The sequence below is a fragment of the Elaeis guineensis genome, chromosome 5, assembly GCF_000442705.2.
Source record: "Elaeis guineensis isolate ETL-2024a chromosome 5, EG11, whole genome shotgun sequence".
Lineage (NCBI taxonomy): Eukaryota > Viridiplantae > Streptophyta > Magnoliopsida > Arecales > Arecaceae > Elaeis > Elaeis guineensis.
The window spans coordinates 29,094,621-29,117,967 of record NC_025997.2 but is presented as its reverse complement, the minus strand read 5'-3'; the positions used below and the strand labels follow the sequence as shown (position 1 = coordinate 29,117,967).

Here is a 23,347-nt window from a genome sequence, read left to right as displayed (position 1 = left end):
TTGGAAGGGGGAAAAAAAAATTCATGCTTCCATGTTAAGTTTTTTTATTTTCAAATAAATCAATGCACTTTTCTTCTATTTAAACAAATGGGGAGTCACCAGATCCAACTCAGAGTGTGTGCTCTTTTGTACAATTCTTGATACAAACCGATCAAAACAACTGAAAGCATATAGCCGCCCGTGTTGCTGCACAGTCATCTCGTCATCTTTTCCAACCTAGAAGACAGAAATTTTGAACAATCAGCACTCATCTAAAACAACACTCGCACATTAAGGTTGCTGTCTAGTGCTCAAATGACCACAGTTCGCTGTTTCCTATAAAAGAACAGGATTTGCATCATAATTACAACCCAACAGCAGCATATATTTGCTAAGCTCATTGCAGCTGCATGAATATCCCAGGAAAACATGCCATTAATCTAAACCAAGGCAGGTAGAGTTCCATTAAATTGTTATTTATATTTACAAACAAACATTAATTTAAATTTGGATTCGTTGTTACTTATAAATTCATATAATGCTGATTATTACTTGAAAGTATTTTAATTTGGATCAACCCAACATCCAACTTACCAAGATCCCAGAATCAGCACAATTACAAGCCTTGGGAACAAGGTTTAACATGTTTAAAAACATAATCATAAACCACATCAACTGTTTCATCTTACCATCAAGGGTGTCCTTTTTTCAACTCAAAAAAAGTCCACTAAATGCAAAGGTAAGAAACCTTGAAAGCGGTTGTTTGTGGGTCTTTATATGTTCTTAGATTGCAAAATCATGATGTATGGTGCAAATTCTCAATTAGATGGTCCCTGGTTATTTGTAAAATCTGAGGCAAATCTAACACAAAGTACTCGCTGGATCAGAAAAAATTGTCCACTGCATAACTACTCAATACCAAAATAAGAAATTTCAAAATCATCTAAGTCGTGACGTTTGGCACTTTCAGGAAATTGAAGATCTTGTAAATAATATGAAATCTTTGTATATGGCCCACTATTGTTAGCAGGACTTGGAGTTCTGAATAGAGCAAAAATACTCATTTAGAAGGTTTGAACCCCATATTTAATGCCCAAAACATAAATGAAAACTTTTAATTAAGGAAAAATCATGACAATGTCCTAAACTAAAGTAGTTCATTATATAAATAACATGAGGATGACATCCTGGTCTCATTGGAAGGAGAAAACAAAGCAAAAGATCTGTTGGAAGTGCAAATAAAGCACATAGAATATTCGCACCTACCAAGGTGCGTCAATGGACAAAACCATGAAGATTTGGTATTCCACTGATGACCTTCCAAAACTAAAATCAGAAACATTAGCATGAACATTGTGCTCAAGTGCTACAAGCGTACAAACAACTTCAGATGCTCACATTTATGCTTTAATGTCAACCAAATTTTCATCATTTACTTGTATTCATGTGCTCAAATCTGCTAAATTTAGAAGTACATGTAATGATATCAGCAACTCATTTTCATGTCTCCAACACTTGGACATAAAATATTCCGGCATCCAACAGCAAATTGTACAAGCACTTGCATACAATGGTGGAGATTTCAACCAGTTTAACCAACAGATTCTAAAATATAAATGGATCATCTAGCAAAATTTGCAAAGAAGAATAGAGAGTTTTGATCTTATCCAAGGAAGATTTGATAGAAAGTTATGTTGGTCTGAGAATGTACGTAACTACACCCTGGACAGGGACTTAGTTTTCTTTGATTCTGTTCAAGTACTTTGTCCATTTCTCCCTGTTTCTTCCATCCACTACATCGCCTTTACCAAAATTTTATCATACTCTCTTCTGTCTCTCTGTGAATGTATCTTACTGCTTATCAAATCTTTAAAACATTGTTGTAACTGGGTAGCATGGAGTTTTACCTGTTGGAATTTTGACTAAAGACTGACAGCAACAAGAACCCAACAACTATACCCTTGCTCCCCACCCTATGTCAGTGTTATGATTTAACAAATCCCCTGCCACATACAATAGACATGCATCAGTTAATCGAGTCTAAGATAAGCCTTAGAAGATGGAAAAGCAAAAAGGAAAAAAAAAAAAACATAAAACTCCACTTAACAGACCTCTTCAGGTAAGGTTAGAACCAAGATGCTTCAATGTCAAAGAACCTAAAAACTGAATGTCTTTATACACTCTAAATGCTCAGTACTAGTCTGCCTTGTCCAGGATCACACGTGCTCCAACCCTGGTTATCAACAAAAGCCGGTAGGACAACCTGAAAAGATAAGAAAATAAATAAAATAAAACAAAATGCAAACAATTTAGCATCGCCTATAGCAGTTGGCCTCCAAATAGAAAACAGTTTATCCCATATTATTATAGCTTAAAACAAGAAAAGAATGAGAAACATAATTCTGAAAACATTATAAAATACGTACAATGACAAGCAATGTCAGCTGTATTCTGCTTCATCGCATTTTAAACAAGGTCAGCTTTGGCACCTCAAACCAAACTGAGCATAATGGAAAACAACTCATGTCTGCCCACTTCCACAATGTTTCCACTGTCACAGATTTTGAATCCATGAACAAAGCAAGGGAACAACCTTCTCTATGGATGGTCTCCATCATGTTGCAGAGGAAGACTAGTAAGAAATGCACATCATCTGTCACCTCTCTACAGTTGATAGCACAAGGGCCAATGAATTAAGCCCTTAAACGAGCCTAAAAACAACAAAGGCTGCAATGAATACAAAGACTGCAATGTGATCTTTCTGTACACATTTACGGGAAGCAAGACTTAAAAGTCCAATCCCTTGTGGAGGAAAGAATATGCTATCATAACAGTGAGAAGGAAACTAATCAAGCATTTTCGCCCCACTATAACCAGCACAGCAGAGGATAAATTGTTTATATTCACAGGGACAATTCTTCCTCTATCTTTGAGCACTCAACAATTAATAGACTCCATCGACAGTCGTACAAGTGGCAATAGTCCTTCCATGTTGTGAAAGCTGAACTCCAGAACCTTTCTCACTGAAGACATGCCATCAGGCCTGTCCTTCTCCAGGCTGGCAGTAGCAGCTGCAATTGCAATTTGTGATTTCCTGGTTGCTTCAAATGCACAGTTTACATCACTTGCCTGCAGTCAAATTTGTTTAGGACACTTTCAGATTCCATGATAAAGCCATTAACAATCAAAAAAGGTATACATTGCATTTGTCTTATATATGAGAAAACAGCAGATCACCTGTCCATATGTGCCAATACTAACAAAAAGCCCTACATCTCTATATCCACCTTTAGATAAAGCCAATTTTAGGCAACATTCTTGCCGCAAATTGCATGAAATTCCCAAACAAAAATTTTCTTCATGAACATAAAAAGACACCATGCATATACATACATATATCCTATGAATCATGGAAATGGATACAAACAGGGTTGTGGAAAAATACAAATCTGGGAAAAAGAAATCGATATGATGCAGCTGAGACCTGGTAGTAAAAAATACACAACTTCTACAAATTCATTCATAAAGCATAATGAGTTATCATGATAGCAATATTCCATGCTTGACACAATAACTTCAAAATCCAAAATCTCATTGTTTGGTTATCATCCATAGACTGCAACATGTAACACATACAATAACATCAAAATTACAAAATCTAAAATTAATCCCCATCACTAAGAAGTCAACACTCACCCAAGAAGGGCATAAAAGAAAGAAATAGAAAAAGCACTGCCCCTCATCCCTGGAGGAATCTATAAAGTATCACAATATTGTATCCAACCCATATTGGATGGAAACACATGTACTGCCAGTGAATGATAAAATGGTGCCAATTTCTTGAAAATATTTAAGTTAGTGTTTCCAGTGGCTTCAGGCAAGTGTATATTTGTCTGTGTTTGTTGTTGTCATTCTCATTTTTTTTTGGGAATCGGGCTAATAAGATATAATTTATCAAATAAAAGTTATTTACACCAAATTTGATATGCCTATTTCTCATCTACCAAAGCTTCATGAAGAATCCAAATTAGTAAGACTTACATAGCTGAGCAACCGCATGATGTGGGGATGATTGCAAGCAGCTATAACATGGTTGCCGGCAACCTGTGGAGAACTAACACCTCTGACTGACATAGCTTTACCAAATGTACCCTGATTATTTAAATTATCAACATCTGAAGCAGAAGAAGACGGAGACTCCCCTATGATCAAAAAATGGAAAATTGTCAACATCCAAGCACGTCTCTTCATTAGAATGAGAATAGTAACTCAAATAGCAGGCATAAACAGAAATAATGTGAAGTAATTATTGAATAGCACAGGAAGGAAAACATTGAAAAGCAACCATAAAGTATGCCAAACTATATCAGGGAAAGGAAGTGCAGATCAACTTAAGCGACAACATATGATGCATGACAATCTTTGATCATTAAAAATTCCCATTTAATAAGAATAGATTACTTTAGGATAAATAATATACATATGTGTGTGCATATAGACACATCAAAGAATATCCCCTCAAAACTTAACCTTTGGGAAATCAATGGAATTTTGTTATCCATTGTCTTGAAAGGAACTAAGCATTGGTAAGGGCTAACCCTTGGCAGATTCATTATCTATTCCATGAAATCAATAAGAACCAACAACCCCTCTCTATGCAACTTTCTGCAACGGTTTCCAGTGAAAGCATATATTGCCTATATTCCAATGAAACTAGCTTACTTTTTTTTTTTTTTTTTTTTTTGAACTTGAGGGTAGGCAGCTGCAAAGCCCATCCTCCTTTTATTATTGTGAAGGAGGGACTTGAACCTTGGCTGCTGGTAACAACAGCCAGCAACTTTGACTCTACCATTTGCACTTTCAACATGACCAAATTCACAGGCAACTGGACACTGATATCATCATTAGCAAATAATTATTTAAAAATTTTATAGGAAACAGAATCCAACTAGCCCATTATTGGAGGTCATAACAAGATTCTCGTTGTCCAAACAAAATGATGAATTATATTCACAAATAATACTGGTCATAATGTTCATTTCTCAGAGTTGGCAAAAAATAGAAGTACAGGCTTATGCTTATGGAACTTCACAATGAGCTCATGAGATATCGCAGTCGATCATATGTGAAGTAGTCTGTATTGTCCACTTTGTCATTTCAAGCGGATGAGATCCTTATAGCACAATCTGCTCATTCACATGCTAGTTTTTCACACAACTCCTATTGAGCTCTGATAATTGGATTGTTAGAAGTATCAACTACAATTATCAATATTTAAATCTATAGCTCAGGCAACAACCACTATTAACTCTATGTATTCAAGAAGCAAAACTTAGGGTAACCTTTAAACCAAATTGCCAAGAATTGCTACATCTCCACTAACCTGGTTGAAGAATCTGAAGAGCTGCTTGCAATTCATGTTGGTCTTTGATTGCATTGGGATATTTGTAGTATGCAGACTTCAAATAGGCCACTTCTACGCACTTGTATGCTAAAGCAGCAGCTGCCATTTCTTTACATCTTTCATATTCATGAGCACAAAATCTGTTGAAAATAACTAAGCATCAGCCAAATAAAATGGCCTAATGTAGCCAAAATATTTTCTTTATTCTAACATGAGGTTTTAATTTGAGCAAAAAAATATATAGATTAGCATGGTCCAGTTCCTCAACTTAGATAGGATATTCCCATTCCTCAACTTGCATAGAGACATGTAATTGGATACCAATATGCATAGGTACTCAAGTTGCTAAGTAAAAAATAAAATCATGACTGCTTCATAATCAGTCCAGATCCACTGGGTCAATCACCCCAAACCATCATGCACAAGCCAATGCAAGTCAGGTTATTTGAACTAGAAAAAAGTATGAGCAGCTTTTTTAACCACCAACCCAAGCTGTTTAACCATCTGACCCACATCGATCGGATGACTAATGCCCACACAGTTCCAGTGATAGAGATTCCTAGAGATAGGCAATTAAAAAAAAAAAAAAAAGGGAAATGGCTTATTTTTCTGATACCCCTTTTTTCCCATCTAGGTTTCTATTTCCCCAGTTAAGGATTTCAGGTGGAGTTTAATTCCCCTTGATGCCGACAATGAGATTGAGAAGACAACCAGAATCATTTCTGGAATCAACAATAGAAGCCATAGTCCTAGATAGGAACAGTTGATCTGTGCTTTCTCCACCAGATCTCAAACATCTTTAGGAATTAGCGGTAACACTTGGTTCCGACTCAGTTCTTCCTCTTCCAATTAGCTGATCTGGAAAGGATCACATTCAATTCAATTTTCACTAGTGAAGATCAGGTTGTAGCCGGCTGGAATATTGCTCCTCTCCTCATCTTCTTCCTCGGATGAACACAGGGCTTGGCCATTGGCTCTCTTCTGGACCGAGGCACGTCGAGGCAAGTAGGCAGACAAAGGGCTCGCTAGTTAAGACAGGAAGAAATGGTAGAGGCCAGACATGAAAAACGGATACATGCTGTCCAAATATAGATTTCTGATTGACCCATAATTAGAACAACGAACCATGAGCCGGCCACCAGAAGTGGTTCCCTCCAGGTTGGTGAGTTTAAAGCACTAGTGATATGCACTAGGACATACTTCTTAAAAGTACATATTGAGGTCAAAACGGGTATAGAAATGTTGAATATTATCAAACCACTCTTCTCCTCCTTCCGAAATCATGATTTATCTCAGTCTTTGTCATGCCCCAAATCCAGGACATAACACGGCTATGCTACCGAAAGATGCAGCCCACGATAACACGAATCCAATCAATCATAATCAACTAAAATCCTTCATAAATAAAACATAATAAAAGATTCAATTCCATTATTCATCAAATAATTAAACCAATATTGGTTTGAAGCATCTAAATCCAAAAGCACATACTAACCAAAATCTCAACATTCGTAAATAAATAACTAAAAATTCATTATCATAAAATAAACTAAACTTCCGCTACCAAATTTTCAAGCTTACTACACAAATCTCCAAGTTTAAATCCTTTATCGGTCTTAACCTTTTTCTCTGTAAAAGAAAAAGAAATATAAAAAGAATATGAGCTACACTAGCCTATTAAGTAGAACCGACGCTTTCTTATCGGATCAAACATAAGTTTTTCATGATAATAAAATATTTAAAAAATAACAGATGTTACAAAAATAAATATTTCATAGAGTATATAATAAAACAAGTTATAAACCAAATCATGCTTGCATAAATCATGATTATTTCATAAACATGAATCATAAATCATTCTTGTCAGATATTCGTATCATGTTTCAAAATATTGCTCACAGATATTCGTGCTAAGGTCACTATTATATCCGTGACAGGACTATGTTTCTTAATCGACAAAGTTTTTATTTCGTATGCTAACTTTATACCCATTGACAGGGTCATGTTTTGTGTGGATGCTAGCTCCGGATGTCGATCTTCCCGAAGGGATTCGTTCATAGCTATTTGAGAGCCTTTGAAATGTTTACATCTTTTTCTTAAAACATACATATACATAGGTGAAAAAATCATAAAATTCATACTTCAAACTATGCTATTTTTATAAAACATATTCATGGAATCAATGCTCATAATAAAACATGCTTTTTCATATCACATATATGGATCCTTATTTTATGAAAAACATGATTTCATCAACAACAATTCTTTGCATAGAAAATATGGTTATTTAAACATATATAAGGAGCGTAAGATCCACTTACCTCGTTCTTCTTAAATCTTCAGACTTCATTAGAAGAATCAACTAATCCTATTTAAAATATCAAATCATCATCAATTTCTATTCGATGAATATAATAAAATTAAATCATAAGAAAAGAGTACTATTGATCGGACGTATCGGACCATCCAGACATCAGGACAATTCAGGATCTCCGAGCTGAGGGTCAGATTTAAGCGACTTGATCAAGGAATCGTGAAGTACAAATCAGATCAAGTTCAAGATCAATCAATAAGGTTCATTAATAATAAATTTGAAAGATATTTGATATGGCCAAATGAGGTTGACATACAACACGGATATCAAAGCGGCTTCAGATCATCTTGTTGGAGTCGACATGAGTCTCTAGAAGATGAAGGCATGACTCAGTACAGGATTCATAGATCTTCTTAAACAGAGAAAGTCGGTCATGAGAGAGAAAGTAGAGAGAGAAAGTGAAGAGAGAATCTTCGCATCCTTCAAAAGAGGCAATCATGATTGAGATCATCAGATATCATATCAAGATGACTCAATATGGATTAACTATGATCAGATGCTATAAATTTTGAATAAAGACCGGACTGGAATCCAACCTACTGCACGAATTTCGAAGCGATTCAGATCATCTTATTTTCATCTCAAGTTTGTCCTAGGATCCGTAATGCAGTGAGAGAGAGAAAGAGAGAGAAGAGAAAGACCTTAGAGAGAGAAAAAAGGAGGAGAGAATCTTTTTCTCTCTTTTTTTTTCCTTTTCTTTTCTTGTTCTTCTTTCTTTTCTTTTCTTCTTTCTTTTCTTGGCCGAACAGAGGGACACAAGGGGGGCTTGGTGGGTCATGCTCCGACGAGGTGCAGCGGCACGATCGGAGGTTCGACAGCAGTGTCCAACGGTCATAGGGCAAGGCGACGATGCACAGGTGGCCGACGGCAAGGACCGATCAACAGAAAATCATAGAAAAAAAATATCCAAAAATAAGGGATTATTCTTTGTGGTGTTTTCCGGCCAAATCGATGGCCGACAGTAAGCCCTGGGTCAAAGGGAGAAAGGGAAGAGAGAGAGGAAGAAGGAGAGGAGCATACCTCGAGCTCCAACAATGTCTCTGGCGTCGATTCAAGGGGAACAGGGTGAGCATGTCCGTAGCTTCAATGAAAAAATCCTAAGAAAAGGAAGAGAGAGAAGACTGGTGTTCACCGTAGGTGGCTTTGGAGGAGGGAGGGGAGGTTTTATAGAGTGGAGGGGAGGCCAAATCCTTCTCAGATTCGACTTCCTCTTCGATGAGGTCGCACAATTCAACGTTTTCCTTCTCTTTTTTTTTTATTTTTGTTTTGTTTAAAGCAGGATATCACATTCTACCCTCAAAAAAAATTTCGTCCTCGAAATTTGGCATACTTGAGGTCTCGAATATTAAAATACATAATCCTCGTATTGTCCTTAAGCTTCTAAATTATTTACATCTTAAAGTACTTGTTCCATGAGTTTTCAATATAAATAATTATACGGTATTTCAAAACAAGATTATTTTTATTTGCAAGATAATGAATTTCTTTGATCTCTTAATCTTAGACTGAAATTTCATAATTCCTTATCTATGAAATTATTTGCTTTTGATTAATTTTACAAGAGAATCATAATCGACCCCATCTATTTTTCATAAACATAGAAAGGTTTAAAGCATTAGATGCTCAAAATTCTTCTAACCATTGCTATAACAAAAGAACCAATTATCGAAGATAGTATTGCAATATCTAAACAAGCCCAAGAATCAATAATCTTGTCCTTTCATTTATTAATGGTGGTCTCTTTTACAAAAATCAAATCTCCGTTCATATCACTTACTGCATTAGTATTCTTAACTAGTTTTAATATAATTCAACCACCATACTTCTATTATGCACTTTGATATGAACCCATCGAATTCTTCAAGTCTATTGGATGAATCCTAACAAAAGATCCAATTATTCCTCGAGCATGCCACATTAAAATTAAATCTTGATCCACTTTCTATATTTGAAATCATTGCATAAGCTTTCACCACTCATCTAGAATTCAATATATCTAAAATTAATTTGGAATAAGTTAACTCTAGATTTCCTGATAATTGGGACAATTCCAAACTAACCTTTCTTTATAAAATGATTAACCCAAATCTCCAACAAATTAGAAGGTCTCAAGTCAATACCATTGTAAGTAGAATCAATTTGGTTATCTTTTATGGATAGCTTCTTTCATCACGACTCTTACATCAATAAATAAATCGACATGAAATCTTGTCGTTTATTTATTAAAAACTCATATAAGTCTTTCAAAAATTTGATAATAGCAAGATACCTTAGATCAGCTTCAAAACCTAAACTTTGACTTGAAATAATCAATATACTCCATTATCTTCAACAGACTTAAGAAAGATCAAGTAATCTAATATAAAAGATAACAATACAAATTATTAAAGATTCCACCAATATGTGCATGTCATCCAATCCACAAATAAACTAAATATATATATATATTTCATTTACCTACCAATTTTATACATGATCCTCTTATAGGTTCAATGCTCGAAAAATATTTGTTTTTTGTATGATGTAATTCTTTCTTAAGCCAAATCCTAAATAAATTTATTCTAATAAATCTAAAATTATAATGATCAAATAATTAACATCAAAATTTGAAAAGCCATCATGATCTTTATCCATATCAAGTTTAAAACTCCAGAATCATCTAAATAACAATAGAACAAATATACTCGATACAATATATCAATATATCATATTTTATTCCAGAGTCAACATCTCTCATACTTAAGTCTTATTTATAGAAATCCAAGATATAATTCATCCAATTCTTTAATATACATCGTATACCACTTTTTGCAAAAAAAATTATTATAATGCCTATTGATCCAAAATCTAGACTTTGAATTCTTGCTGTTACTTCTATCATGTTTCTTGTGATCATAACCTTCATATTTAAATCCCACTTAAGTCATGGTCCCTATTGATCATAACCTAAACTCTGATATTATTTATATCATGTCCTAGTCACTTAATCCACAGTCTCAAGTAATCATAACCTAGGCTCCGATACCATAAAATATCACGTTCCAAATTCGGAACATAACACAGCCATGTTATCGAGAGGTACAGCCCACGATAACACGAAGCCAATCAATCATAATAACTAAAATCCTTCATAAATAAAACATAATAAAAGATTCAATTCCATTATTCATCAAATAATTAAACCAATATTCGTTTGGAGCATCTAAATCCAAAAGCAAGTACCAATCCAAATCTCAACATTCGTAAATAAATAACTACAAATCCATGATCATAAAATAAACTAAACTTCCGCTACCAAATTTTCAAGCTTGCTACACAGATCCTCAAGTTTAAATCCTTCATCGATCTTAATCTTTTTTCTCTGTAAAAAAAAATATATATATGAGCTATACTAGTCCAGTAAGTAGAACCGATGCTTCCTTATCAGATTAAGCATAAGTTTTTCCATGATAATGCAATATTTAGAAAGTAACAGATATTACAAAAATAAATATTTCATAGAGCATATAATAAAACAAGTTATAAACCCAATCATGCTTGCATAAAGCATAATTATTTTATAAACATGAATCATAAATCATTCTTGTCAGATATTCGTATCATGTTTCAAAATATTGCTCACAAATATTCGTGCTAAGATCACTATTATATCCGTGACAAAGCCATGTTTCTTAATCGATAGAGTTCTTATTTTGTATGCCAACTTTACACCCATTGGCGGGGCCATGTTTTGTGTGGATGTTATTTCCGAATATCGACCTTCCCGAAGAGACTCGTTTATAGCTATCTGAGAGCCTTTGAAATCTTTACATCTTTTTCTTAAAACATACATATACATAGATGAAAAAATCATAAAATTCATACTTCATAACCATGCTATTTTCATAAAATATATTCATGGAATCAATGCTCATAATAAAACATACTTTTTCATATCACATATATTGATCCTTATTTCATGAAAAATATGATTTCATCAATAATAATTCTTTGCATAGAAAATATGGCTATTAAAAAATATATAAGGAGCGTAAGATCTACTTACCTAGTTCGTCTTAGATCTTCAGACTTCATTAGAAGAATCAGTTAATCCTATTTAAAATATCAAATCATCATCAATTTCTATTCGATGAATATAATAAGATTAAATCATAAGGAAAGAGGACTATTGATCGGACGTGTCGGACCATCCAGACACCAGAGCAATTCAGGATTTTCGAGCTAAGGGTCAAATTTAAGTGACTTGATCAAGAAATCGTGAAGTACAAATCGGATTAAGGTCAAGATCAATCAATAGGGTTCATTAATAATGAATTTGAAAGATACTTGATATGGCCAAATAAGGTTGACATACAACACGGATACCAAAGCGACTTCGGATCATCTTATTGGAGTCAACATGAGTCCCTAGAAGATGAAGGCATGACTTAGTACAAGATTCATAGATCTTCTTAAAGAGAGAAAATCGATCATGAGATAGAAAGTAGAGAGAGAAAATGGAGAGAGAATCTTCATATCCTTCAAAAGAGGCAATCATGATTGAGATCATCAGAGGTCGTATCAAGATGACTCAATATGGATTAATTATGATCAGATGCTATAAATTTCGAATAAGAACCGGACTGGGAATCAACATACTGCATGAATTTCGAAGTGATTCTAGTTCATCTTATTTTCATCTCAAGTTTGTCCTAGGGTCCGTGATGCAGTTGGAGAGAGAACGAGAGTAGAAAGATCCTAAAAAGAGAAGAAGAGAGAGACGAGAAAGAAAAAATCCTTCTCTCTCTTTTTTTCTTTTTTTCTTTTCCTTTTCTTTTCTTCTTCTTTCTTTTCTTTTCTTCTTTCGTTTCCTAGCCGAACAGAGGAGGGACACGAGGGGGGCTTCGTGGCTCATGCTCCGGCGAGGTGCGGCGGCATGGCCAGAGGTCCGGCAACAATGACCGATGGTCACAGGGCAAGACGATGATGCACGAGTGGCCGGCAGCAAGGACCAATTAGCAGAAAATCATGAAAAAAAAATATCCAAAAATAGGGGATTATTCTTTATGGTGTTTTCCGGCCAAACCAGTGGCCAATGATGAGCCCTGGGTCAAGGGGAGAAAGGGAAGAGGGAGAGGAAGGAGAGGGGCATACCTCGAGCTCCGACAATGTCTCCGATATCGATTCAAGGGGAACACAGTGAGTGTGTCCGCAGCTTCAATAGAAAAATCCTAGAAAAAGGAAGAGGAAGGGGACCGGTGTTCACCGTAGGTAGCTTTGGAGGAGGGAGGGGAGGTTTTATAGAGTCAAAGGGAGGCCGAATCCTTCTCAAATTCGACTTTCTCTCCGATGAGGTCGCGCGAAAGAAGACTCCCACTGGGAGTCTTCAACGTTTTCCTTCTCTTTTTTTTTGTCTCTTTTTTTTTTTTTTTTTTTTTTTTGTTTAGAGTGGGATATCACAGTCTTTTATCTTCATCAACTACAACTGGTCATGTTATGGCTTCAATCACAAAATGACTAACTTCTCTTTTGTACAAGCAAGAAGATTATGATGTTAGGCGTCAGAAGACTCATTCTAAAATATAAACTCTTATGGCTCAGGCTCAGATTCCCATTAGAAAGCTTTTGGCTTTTTTCAAAGCAAGAGACCAAGGGATAAGCCTTAGTATGGTGCATGATGATGTCAAAACTCAAAAGCAAGCATATTAACCTATTTTCAGTGATGGTGGTTGCTAACATCATCTTTGATCTCTTTTATCCAGAACATATTTGTAATGACTAGGCAAGTAATGATGGTTCCTGTGTAACAAGACAAAAAAAAGGGTCCAGATTATATCTTGCTGCACGAGTTCACATTCTTTTCAACACAAAAACTGAAATGTGCATACCTATATTGAGATTTCTATATGTCCACCTTGACTCTATCAAACCATAACCATCAACCACTTCTTGACTATATATATTGCAAGCATCCTCAATTACCAGGTAATTTTTATTAAGGGAAAATCCCCAAGACTGAAAGCTTTTTTAAATCTTCCAAAAACATTTATCCATGCTATCTCCAGTTTCTCCCCTATCCAAATTGTTCAATGTGAATCAAATATTTTTCTAATGAAGGCTCCCTGGACCTCCAATGGTAATTCCTTACTTCCTTTTCCATCTCCATCATTTAGCCCACAATAATACCAACTCCTTTCCTCCTCAATACTTAATCCACCCCCTAATGTTTCTTGACTGACAATATTACCTCAACAATGTTCATGTGAGCAAAACTCACCTTGTATGCTTCATGCCCTAGCCCCCCTTTTATTCTCGACATAATAAGCTATACAGTATTCTCCCACCCACTTCTACCACCAAACATTCCCACTGCCCACGCAACCACCCCCCATTGCCTCTTTGTTTGCCTTAAAAAATGTTCTCCTTTGGACCTTGTCCTCCTCTATTGTTTCCTAACCACACCATGACTTCACCTTGCTGCTTCACCCACTTAATGCCATTGATGTGAAGACTCAAGTTGCTCTGGAAGATGTCTCAATGGACCTCCAATCTGCTTTAGATCTCCCATTTCTTGATCTCTCATCTCCCTGTTTCCTTTTCACCCACAAATGGATGCTCTAACAAGTCAAATTGAGTTTTTCATGTCAAGCTGAAGCTAGCTTGAAGCTTTCACGAGCCGAGCTTAAGCTAAGTCTTCTCCCAATTCAACTTGAGCTCAAGCCAAGCTTGAAATGCTGAGATTTAATTTCAAGTAAAGCTTGAAAAATCTCTAGCTCACTTGTGTTCAACTAATTTGCATCTTTATTATATGATAGCATTTAATTTATTTTCATATCGTTGAAATGTATGCAGCCACATGCTATATATGCACTATATGGTCCCTTCACTGCCCTCTCTCCGGCCACCATTTTCTAAAACACTAGCTACAAGGGATATTGAAGTGCAAGAGAAACAGCTGTGTATTGAAGGATCAGGATCAAGAAGCACCTTCTAGCACACATGGGTATTGATCACATAGGACTAATGAATAGTCATTAGTGCGATCTAATGGTGCTAGCTTTCTTCATTTCATGTTCATAAAGGTCTAATAGCACCTCGAATTTAGATTTCCAATTCATGCATGAACTCCTAAATTTGAGGCAAACCATGTAAAGAATTATCTTTCTTAATAAGATCTAATTTGAATTTTTAATGGAAAGGATAGAAGAATGCATTTTAGACATTAGAAATTCCTTCTTGTCTAACTGATCCAGGGTTTTCTTTAGAGGTGAATAATGCCTCCATGATTAAGTCGTGAAAATGGCATGATTCAGAATCAGGAGCTTCTTCATATTCAATGCATCATGAAGTGGTGTTCCTATGGTTACCCTTAAGCATTGGTATAACATAGTTAGGTATCCCATAAGTCCTTGCTGAATTTGCAATCACTTTGATTATTAAAAGCATTTGGGATGTTCAAACATCATTTTGGGTTCAGTACTAGCTATGAAATGGTTGTGAGAAAATATTTGTATTTATTTTTAAAGATTCAAAAGTTACAAATCAAGGACATCAACACCTTGTTTATGAGGCTTGTAGATGTTTTCTAAGGAGGAAAAACAGACCCAACCATGGAAGTTGCCAGTGAACCAAAGAGGTAGCCTAACTAATGTAATGCCACTCAAATATGTTGATCTCCCAGCAATCCAAAGGATTTCCTGGTAAAGGAGAGGAGGCTCGAAGAACTAGCACAATTAGAAAAGCGCATGATTATTTTATGATCAACTATTTGATCAGCATAAGGTTACAACTTATAACAGCTCAGGGGGTGCATCTAGCAAAATCACGAAGTACTCTAGGTTTCCAGCTAGATCAAGAAGAAAGAGGCTGGCACCCATTTTTGTACCTCAAGGACAAATTATCTGATATGGTTGTTATCATAATGAAGTTGCTTTGTCAATTGCCAGTTAATAAAATAATACAACATTAAACAAAAGTAATTTATCATGGTATTTTTAGCTTAAAAAATAATTTATCATGGTATTTTTGGCTTACTCAGAGAGCTTTGCTGTTTCAAAATATATCTGCATTGAACGGGAAGCATCTCCTTGTTTTGTACCATCAAAACTGATAGGCTCCATAAGAAAGGCACAATGCAGAAACTTCAATGCTGCCTGAAAGTATAGGCATGTGCTTTCAAGTTCTAGTCCCTCACTCTGTAAAATAAAGCATTTATTAAAATGTTTGTAAGTGAATAGTAACACTAGTGCACCTCAAAATGAGCAAATTATATGAAACAAGTATGGCGACCTTTAAACGATTAGCTTTATGCTTTAAATCTCTTGCTTCTTTCATGGCAATGTGCGCAGCAGAATGGCCATCCTTTCGAATTGGACTTGATGTGTCAGGATCGTTTGGGGGGGGCTGCCTCAAACCCATATGGTGCACTCCATTCTGGATATTGGGCTGTCTAGATTGTTTCCCTGCCCTGGATATATCAGCATTTACTGCATCACTGGACGGTACTTCTGACCTGCTTTCTTTGACAGGTGAGGAGAGCTTCTGAGGGCCCCGACAGTGAGTTCCTTGTTTATCCCTAGGAAGAAAAATTGAATGTGCTTTCCCCGTAACAGATGGCAGTTCCGGTAGATCAATCCGATCAGAAATTAAGTGATTTGGTGATTTTTCCTCATTGTAAGAAAATCCCAATTGACGGTCATCCCGTACATTGGACTTGCCACATCTAGCTCCTACAACTGAAACCCTTGAGTCAAGATCTTTGAGCTGATTAGGAAGAATGGAAGGACCATGCTCGTCCAAACTTTCTTGCATTCCAAAACTTGAGTTATTAACTCTTCTACCTGTAGAATATCTTGCAGTACAGTCTTTCTTCCCTGAGCAATCTTTCTCATCCTTCCCCTCAAAATTGTAATTTTCATCCCTCGCATCTTCAAGATAAGTAGAACGCTGATAAGAATCAGGGTCAACCTTCTGTCGGCAGCTGCTGCCATTCTTGGTAGAATATGAATCCTTGTTTTCGCAAGAGGAACCAGGAACCCTTAGTTTACCATTGTCCATGTCTGATTTAGAACTCCTATGTCTCCCTTGGAACTTTGAAGAAGAGTTCTTACCAGAGTTCTGATGACTAGAACCGTCTAGCTGGTGGTGTTTATTCAGCTTATCAAGATCTTGAGCATGGTCTTTACATAGAGATTCATGAAGATATTTGTTATCATGATCCATAAGATTTCTAATACCACTCACCACATTAATCTCTTCAAACTCAGAGGTTGAGACACCATCACATGCACCCCTTTTCAAATGCATCTCATCTTCAACTTTGCCACCAGATAATTGATTTGTTTCTCTGCTCTGGCAATACAATGGCCTTCTCACAGAATCTAAAACTCCAGATTCTAGTGCTTTATAATTTTCCATATGTTGTTGGACCAAATAAGATGTTTCCTTACTTATTTTTCTCGAACGATCACTTCCACCATCAACTTCACTATCTGAACATCTTTTTGGACTCCTCAGGACAGAGGAACCCATATTTATTGCATCTTCCTTTACCACTGACTTTCTTTTGGTAAAAAGCTTCTCAGTATTTGAAATCCTTAATGGAGACGAAGAAACTGACTCTACTGGAGAGCCCTTGAGTTCCTGAAAGTTGGCTTTACTTCTGCGGGAGCTTGAAACCTTTGAAGAACTTGAAGTAGCTGCCATACAAGCCTGTGCATAAGCCATATCGCTCTTCAAGGTATCAACACAGTCCAATGCCTGTGGAAATGTTGCAATCCCCTGGCACTGCCCCAACTGATGCTCCTTTCCAACAGCATATCTGCCTTCATCATCCATTCCATCAGGTGGATGTTCTCCACTGGAAGGCAAGATAACCCTCATTGAGGAACCTCCTTTGTCCATCCCACCATCAATCTTACTTGTACTAGAAACCATTCTGGACTTCGAAACCCTAGCCTTCTTTGACTTTAACATCTCATTTTCACTTAATACTTCATTAAGGCAGGCCTGAGCCTCCTGACTGTCCTGCCACTCCTTTGGTTTTCTCTTCTTAGCAGCAAATGTCAGTCTCTGAGGTTTTTCAAGATCTGACGCACTGACTATTTCTTTAATCTCCCCAGTTGAAATATCCTGAACTTCATTTTTTAACCTCTTAGATGACACAGATAAACTGCCTTTCATCTCGCACTTCAAGTCCTTGGACAAAGAAATATCATTGTGCTTCTGACGATTTTTTGCAATTTTCAAAGTTGAAAGACCATTAACCATGTCAGGACCAGCTTTTCCAGCTACATCATGGTCAGGATAACAATCTTTGATATGATAATGTGAGCCTTCATTCTTGATTTTTTTAAATGCTCTAGAGTCATCTTGATCAACCTCTCTCTTGCTCTTTGGCTTTGATTGTTTCTCTCTCTTTTCAATAAAATCACCTGTAGCAGAGTACAAGAGAAACAACCTATTACCATCACAGAACCAAGTTCATATGTTGCAAAAAAAATGAGTATTGGCACAATTAATGGTTGCCTGGTAGGTCAAGTGCCTCCAGAAAGATGTAAAGAAGTGCTTAAATGGTACCGGACAGTACCTCCATTCGAATAGCAGCCCAGATTTTTGTGCTTCTCCTTTTGTTTGTGTTTTTGCTTCTCTGAAGAGAAGTCAGTTAATTTTCTTGCATGTCCCATGCCAACTTTGTCTGATGAGTTTGTTTCAAAAGGATACTGGCTTGCATTATTTAAACTTCTATTTTTGATAGAGGCCTGCTGGTTCATTTTCACAGGATTTGAAAACTGAATTGAATGATTAGACACATTTGATGCATCCTTGGGTCCATTCTTCCTCTTCCGAATAGCAGGCACACTCTGAGAATTTTGTTCAAATTTTTGATTGAGATACTGAGCATTGGTTGTTGTAATGCCTGATGCAGAAACATTATGATGACCTTCCAAACTAGCACCACTCTCTGGGGCAACAGGAACCAGGTAGAGTGCATTGAGAGCTCTTGTTGTTTCCTCCTCACTGATTTCACAACTATTCATTCCAGGCCTAGATAAGAGTTTCAAATAGTAATCAGCTAGAGCACAATATTAATCTATAGGCATTAATGATAAAAATGCAAGTTGTTCCGTGACCTACTTAAACTAGAAAAATAATGAAAATTTAACCAGGTATTGCTATACTAATAAATACTCATAAGAATTTCTGCATCAAAAAAACAAAGACAAGAAAAAAGATATAATACACTGATGACCAAACCAAATTAAGTTTTGATGGTCGACAGTGCATTGAAAGAAGAACTTACAGCCAATTAAGCATGTTACATTTCCAACTCTTGGGTAGGTGATCAGGATTTGTCCAATAGGGTAAGAGACGCCACTTCTGGCATGCATCGCAACATACCCAATGTTCCTCTATAACAACAGGAGCATGAGGGGCAGCAGCTGCACCTGAAGTTGCTGCAGTTCCCATCAAAGGCATAACTGTAGACTCACTAACAGGCACATCAGTGATTGGAGGCTTATCGATCTTTTTACCACCAGACCTCTCCTTTGATGTTTTAATAGATTGAAACAGCTCCTCATGCTCAGGCTTCAGAACTTTCATCTTATCTTTTGAATGTAAATCCGGCAGATCAGTTCCATTTTCTCGCTGTTTGGCATTTATATCACCCAAAACATCCCCACGCAACTCTTTAAAGGAGCCACCATTCAGTTCTTTACGGGATTTTGAAACTTTGGACTTTTTTTCAGAATAGTTGGCTTTTGCATGAGACTTTTTCCTTTTTTCTTTTAATAATGCAGAAGAGTGACCACTCAGGTTATCCTTAGATAACTCCATGAGTGATGCAGCATCAGTTTGTTTTCCCAGTTGTCTTTTGCCTTCAGACAACTGGTCCTTTCCTTGGAATATCTTCTCTCCATCTTGTTCAAATGGAGTACCTTTCTGCAATGAAACATGTTTAATGTGATCTGCAGGTCCAGAAACTTGCTCCTTCCTCCCCTTAAGCCTGTCAGAATCGGCATTACCTAGATCATATTTTTCCTTAATTTTGCCTTTGACTTCTTGTTGCAAATCAAATGAAGGACCCTTAGGATTACATGTATTTCGTTCTTCCAAGGCCTTCTCTGCCATAATTGTTTTTGAGTTAAACATCCCTTTTGAATATGTTGTATCATTTCCTAAACTGCCAGCCCCATTATTTTCCATGTTTTCCATTGACTCCAATTGTTTATGCTTCACTAAATCAGGTGAGGGTATTCTCTCCTTCACTTGTATCTTCTTTGAATCCTTCGGCCCATTCAACATCCTACTGACACCCTTCACTGGCTCCCCAACTATCTGCCTTTCTGCCTTTCTATCAGCATTCCTTGAACCAGACAACAATGGCATATTCATTGAATTAGAAACAAGCTCGTGTCCAGCTGGGGTTTCAATGTTAGTTTCCCGGTTCATAGCAGTGTCTATCTCATCTTTGTATTTTAAATTCTTTACTTCCATGGACCTCCCTTTCTTATCATCAGATTTCATTTTGTTCTCACTGCAACCTTCAACATCTCTAATAGGCAGTGTCAAATCACCCAAGACTGCATACTTTTCAGGACTGTCCTTGTAAAGCATGCCTGTTTTACAGTTTTTAATGAAAGAAGTATCTTTTTTACTCAACTGGAAAAGACTTTCTCGAAGAGGTGAAAGCAAAAATCCCCCCGGTACCGGAAAGCATGTCATTATCTGCTTCATCATATTTATGAACACAAGAATCGTTAGCTAATGAAAACTATATTATCCTGCCTTCTTTAATTGAAGACAAGCCAATGGTTGTAGCAAATTTACCTGGAGAATGGTCCTGGGAGACTCATCAGGCATGTCTGGAAATTCAGGGGTAAGCCCTCCACTCCCGTCAGGGCTGTCCTCCAGTGATGAAGATGGAGACATGTCGAGGCCCAGGCCACTGTAGATAGCAGCATTATTTCTTGCCAAGATATTATCAGGGCCAACTTTTATGCGGACCTTTAGTGTCTTCTGGTCACTGCTATTAACTGGTTTACACAATGAATCATGATGGGGAATAGGCTTCTCATTATTGACTGTCCCAATGTTATTTTTGCTTGAGTTATCTAACAGTGGTGCCGAGGCAGTGCTATCTTTGGAAAGTGATGACCACATCCCGATTGAAGGATTCTGATGTGTACCCTATAGAGAGACATGATGATGATTCCAAAATAAAGGCAGGCATGCTGGCCTGCTGTACATTTCCTTCTACCTAAAGACCTAAAATGGTACATAATTTAATACGTGCTCAATTACAAGAAAATACCTCAAATAAAGGGGCATAGGGAGATCTTGCAGCATTGGTGTTTGGTGCTTTTGGTGGACTTTTAGGTTGAGTAAGAATGAATGGAGAGCGCTGGTAAGTAGGCAAAAATGAACCATATCCCCCAAACTTTGACCCTGTTGTCGAATCAATTTTCCAACCATCATCTACTGCTAAAATTACTATAATTGGAAAACTAATATCATACTGAAGACTATGTAATCTGCCTTACCCAAGTTTTCTGCTGACACTCCACCTTCAAAGTCTTTTTGGAAGTGACCCAGTACATCTTGAAGTCTTTCACCCTGAAAGAAAAAGAAAGCCAGCAATGTAAAAAACAGTATAGATGCACATGGAAAAGAAGGGTGCCACCACATTCTCACCGAGAACTATAAACATAAACTGTATGAGTACTCTGCCTGCTTAAATTCATGTACTCTCAATTCAACAATCAAACATCATAAATTTAAAGCCCCATGAAAAAACTGGTTTTTTCAGCCAAAGTTCTAAATCTCTGTGCAAGATCATATAATATTTTTACAGTTGCCACCATAAGACTTTAGAAGAACTCACACATTTCTATATTTCATGGAAAATATTCAGTACTGGCTCATCCACAATGCTTGCAGCGAAACTTAAGGGGTTCCTAGAAAGAACTTTGATGAAAAGTCTTTCTGAAAAAGCATATTGACCCACAAAAATTATAGGTAAATTGACACTATTGAATTTGGAAAAGAACATGCATCTTTTCATCTAGGCGTCCCATCATAAAACAATGCGTCTAATTCCGCGGGTTCCCAAAATTATGCTTCAGAAGACAACATGAGCAACAAATTCGAACTACCTATACAGCCTACTCAAATTCCAACATAGAAGAAAGAAAAATAGAATCCGTAAAAGGCAAACTACTAGCACCAACCCTCATCAAAGCCATGAATATATCAATTCAGATGAAACGAAAGATTCAATCTTTCTCCTAAAAATGATAGAAACTACAACCGAGAGACCAATGAAAGTCCTTACGATGTAGGAGAGGGCAATATCGGGGTCGATGCAGGAGTCGTCATCCTCCTCCTGCCCGGACCACGCCTCTCCTTCTTCGAGCTCGTTCTCCTCCATTCCCCTAAACCCTAATTCTATCTGCTTTCTCCCCTCATGACCCCTCCTTACTGACAGCATCCAATCACCCACCCGCCCCACCGCCCAACACGAGACACCCCGGCCAAATCCTTCTCTACTCACCGCCTCCAAGCGAACCAGAACCGAAACCCTACAATCCACCCTAGAACCGCTCCAAGGTAGGGGCAAACCCGGCGGGCTGCATCGATCCCTACCCCCGCCCCCCGAAATCCGTCGGCGATCGACGCCAGGAGAAGCGGAGATTCCGCGATCGCAAGATCTCCGAGATCGAATTCGATGGAAAGAAGAGACGGCGGCGAGATCGAGATCGCGACGATCGCCGGAGGGTTTTTCTCTTCTTGGCTGTCCGCCAAGGGAGAGAGAGAGGGGTGTTCTCTTCTCAAGAAACAGGAGGTGAAGAGAAAAAATGAAAGAAACAAAAGGTTTTCTTTCTTGCTTTTATATTAAGGCAGCGGGGAGGCAGAGCATACGCAGCCAAACAGGGCCGAAAGGGGTTTCTTATTTTAATTAATTTTTCTCACCGTTTATTCTATTTTCTATTTTATGTTTCGCAACCGGTTGATGAGTTCGGACGCCGCCGGAGACCAGCTCTGGTGTTTTTTTTGGCAGCGAAGGCTTTCCCCAAGGTGGGACCCAGCCAAAAAGCTGGGGGACGACTGACACGTCAGCAACTCGTCGGGAGGAGGTGGTGGCGTCATAGAACACTGTTTGCAGCCGATATCAAACGTTCGCCGAACTGGTGCAACTCGTGGCATTATTTAATTGGTGGACTCCGTGACCCCACCTTTCTTATCCAATAATCCCTTTCCATGTGTATGAAAGATATCTAGTAGCAACATTTGGCTGCGTAGCAACTACTGTTGGGTAGAGAAGGGTTCCAGAGGTTCTGTTTCGTCGTGGGAGACTTCGATCCTGGGGAGCCTAGACACACCCAGAGAAGATACCCTAGCTTGGGACTTCGAAAATAGATAGAGAAATTATGAGAGAGAAAAATATTTTTTTGGGACTGCGGCGAGTGGCGAGTGGCGGTGAAATTTTCCGGTGGCAGTTAAATAGGGGGCATTTCCATGAAGGGGCGAAAATGTCATCATTCGTGTGTGAAGCATTGTCTGTATTCAGCAGTTTTTTCATAATTTTTATACCTCAAATTTATTAGATG

General features: G+C 37.4%; 1 protein-coding gene across 2 annotated transcripts; it reads right to left on the bottom strand.

Moving 5' to 3' along the window:
- On the bottom strand, nucleotides 1-22,385 carry LOC105045252 (cysteine-tryptophan domain-containing zinc finger protein 7). 2 transcript variants are annotated; one of them, XR_012141479.1, is made up of 14 exons: nucleotides 22,072-22,313; nucleotides 21,281-21,353; nucleotides 21,052-21,185; nucleotides 20,568-20,927; nucleotides 19,039-20,465; nucleotides 18,325-18,782; nucleotides 16,026-18,169; nucleotides 15,771-15,931; nucleotides 5,363-5,523; nucleotides 4,021-4,181; nucleotides 2,406-3,108; nucleotides 2,091-2,242; nucleotides 1,887-1,982; nucleotides 1-216 (listed from the first exon to the last, which is right to left on the bottom strand). XR_012141479.1 is itself a non-coding variant. In XM_073257812.1 (11 exons), exons 1-11 carry the CDS (start codon nucleotides 22,225-22,227, stop codon nucleotides 2,917-2,919), a joined length of 5,427 nt encoding a protein of 1,808 aa, XP_073113913.1. In that variant the 5' UTR covers nucleotides 22,228-22,385; the 3' UTR covers nucleotides 2,730-2,916. The 2 variants fall into 2 exon arrangements, 1 of the variants encoding a protein (XP_073113913.1); XM_073257812.1 differs by lacking the exons at nucleotides 1-216; nucleotides 1,887-1,982; nucleotides 2,091-2,242 and having other exon boundaries at nucleotides 2,730-3,108; nucleotides 22,072-22,385.
- Nucleotides 22,386-23,347: the final 962 nt, after the last annotated feature.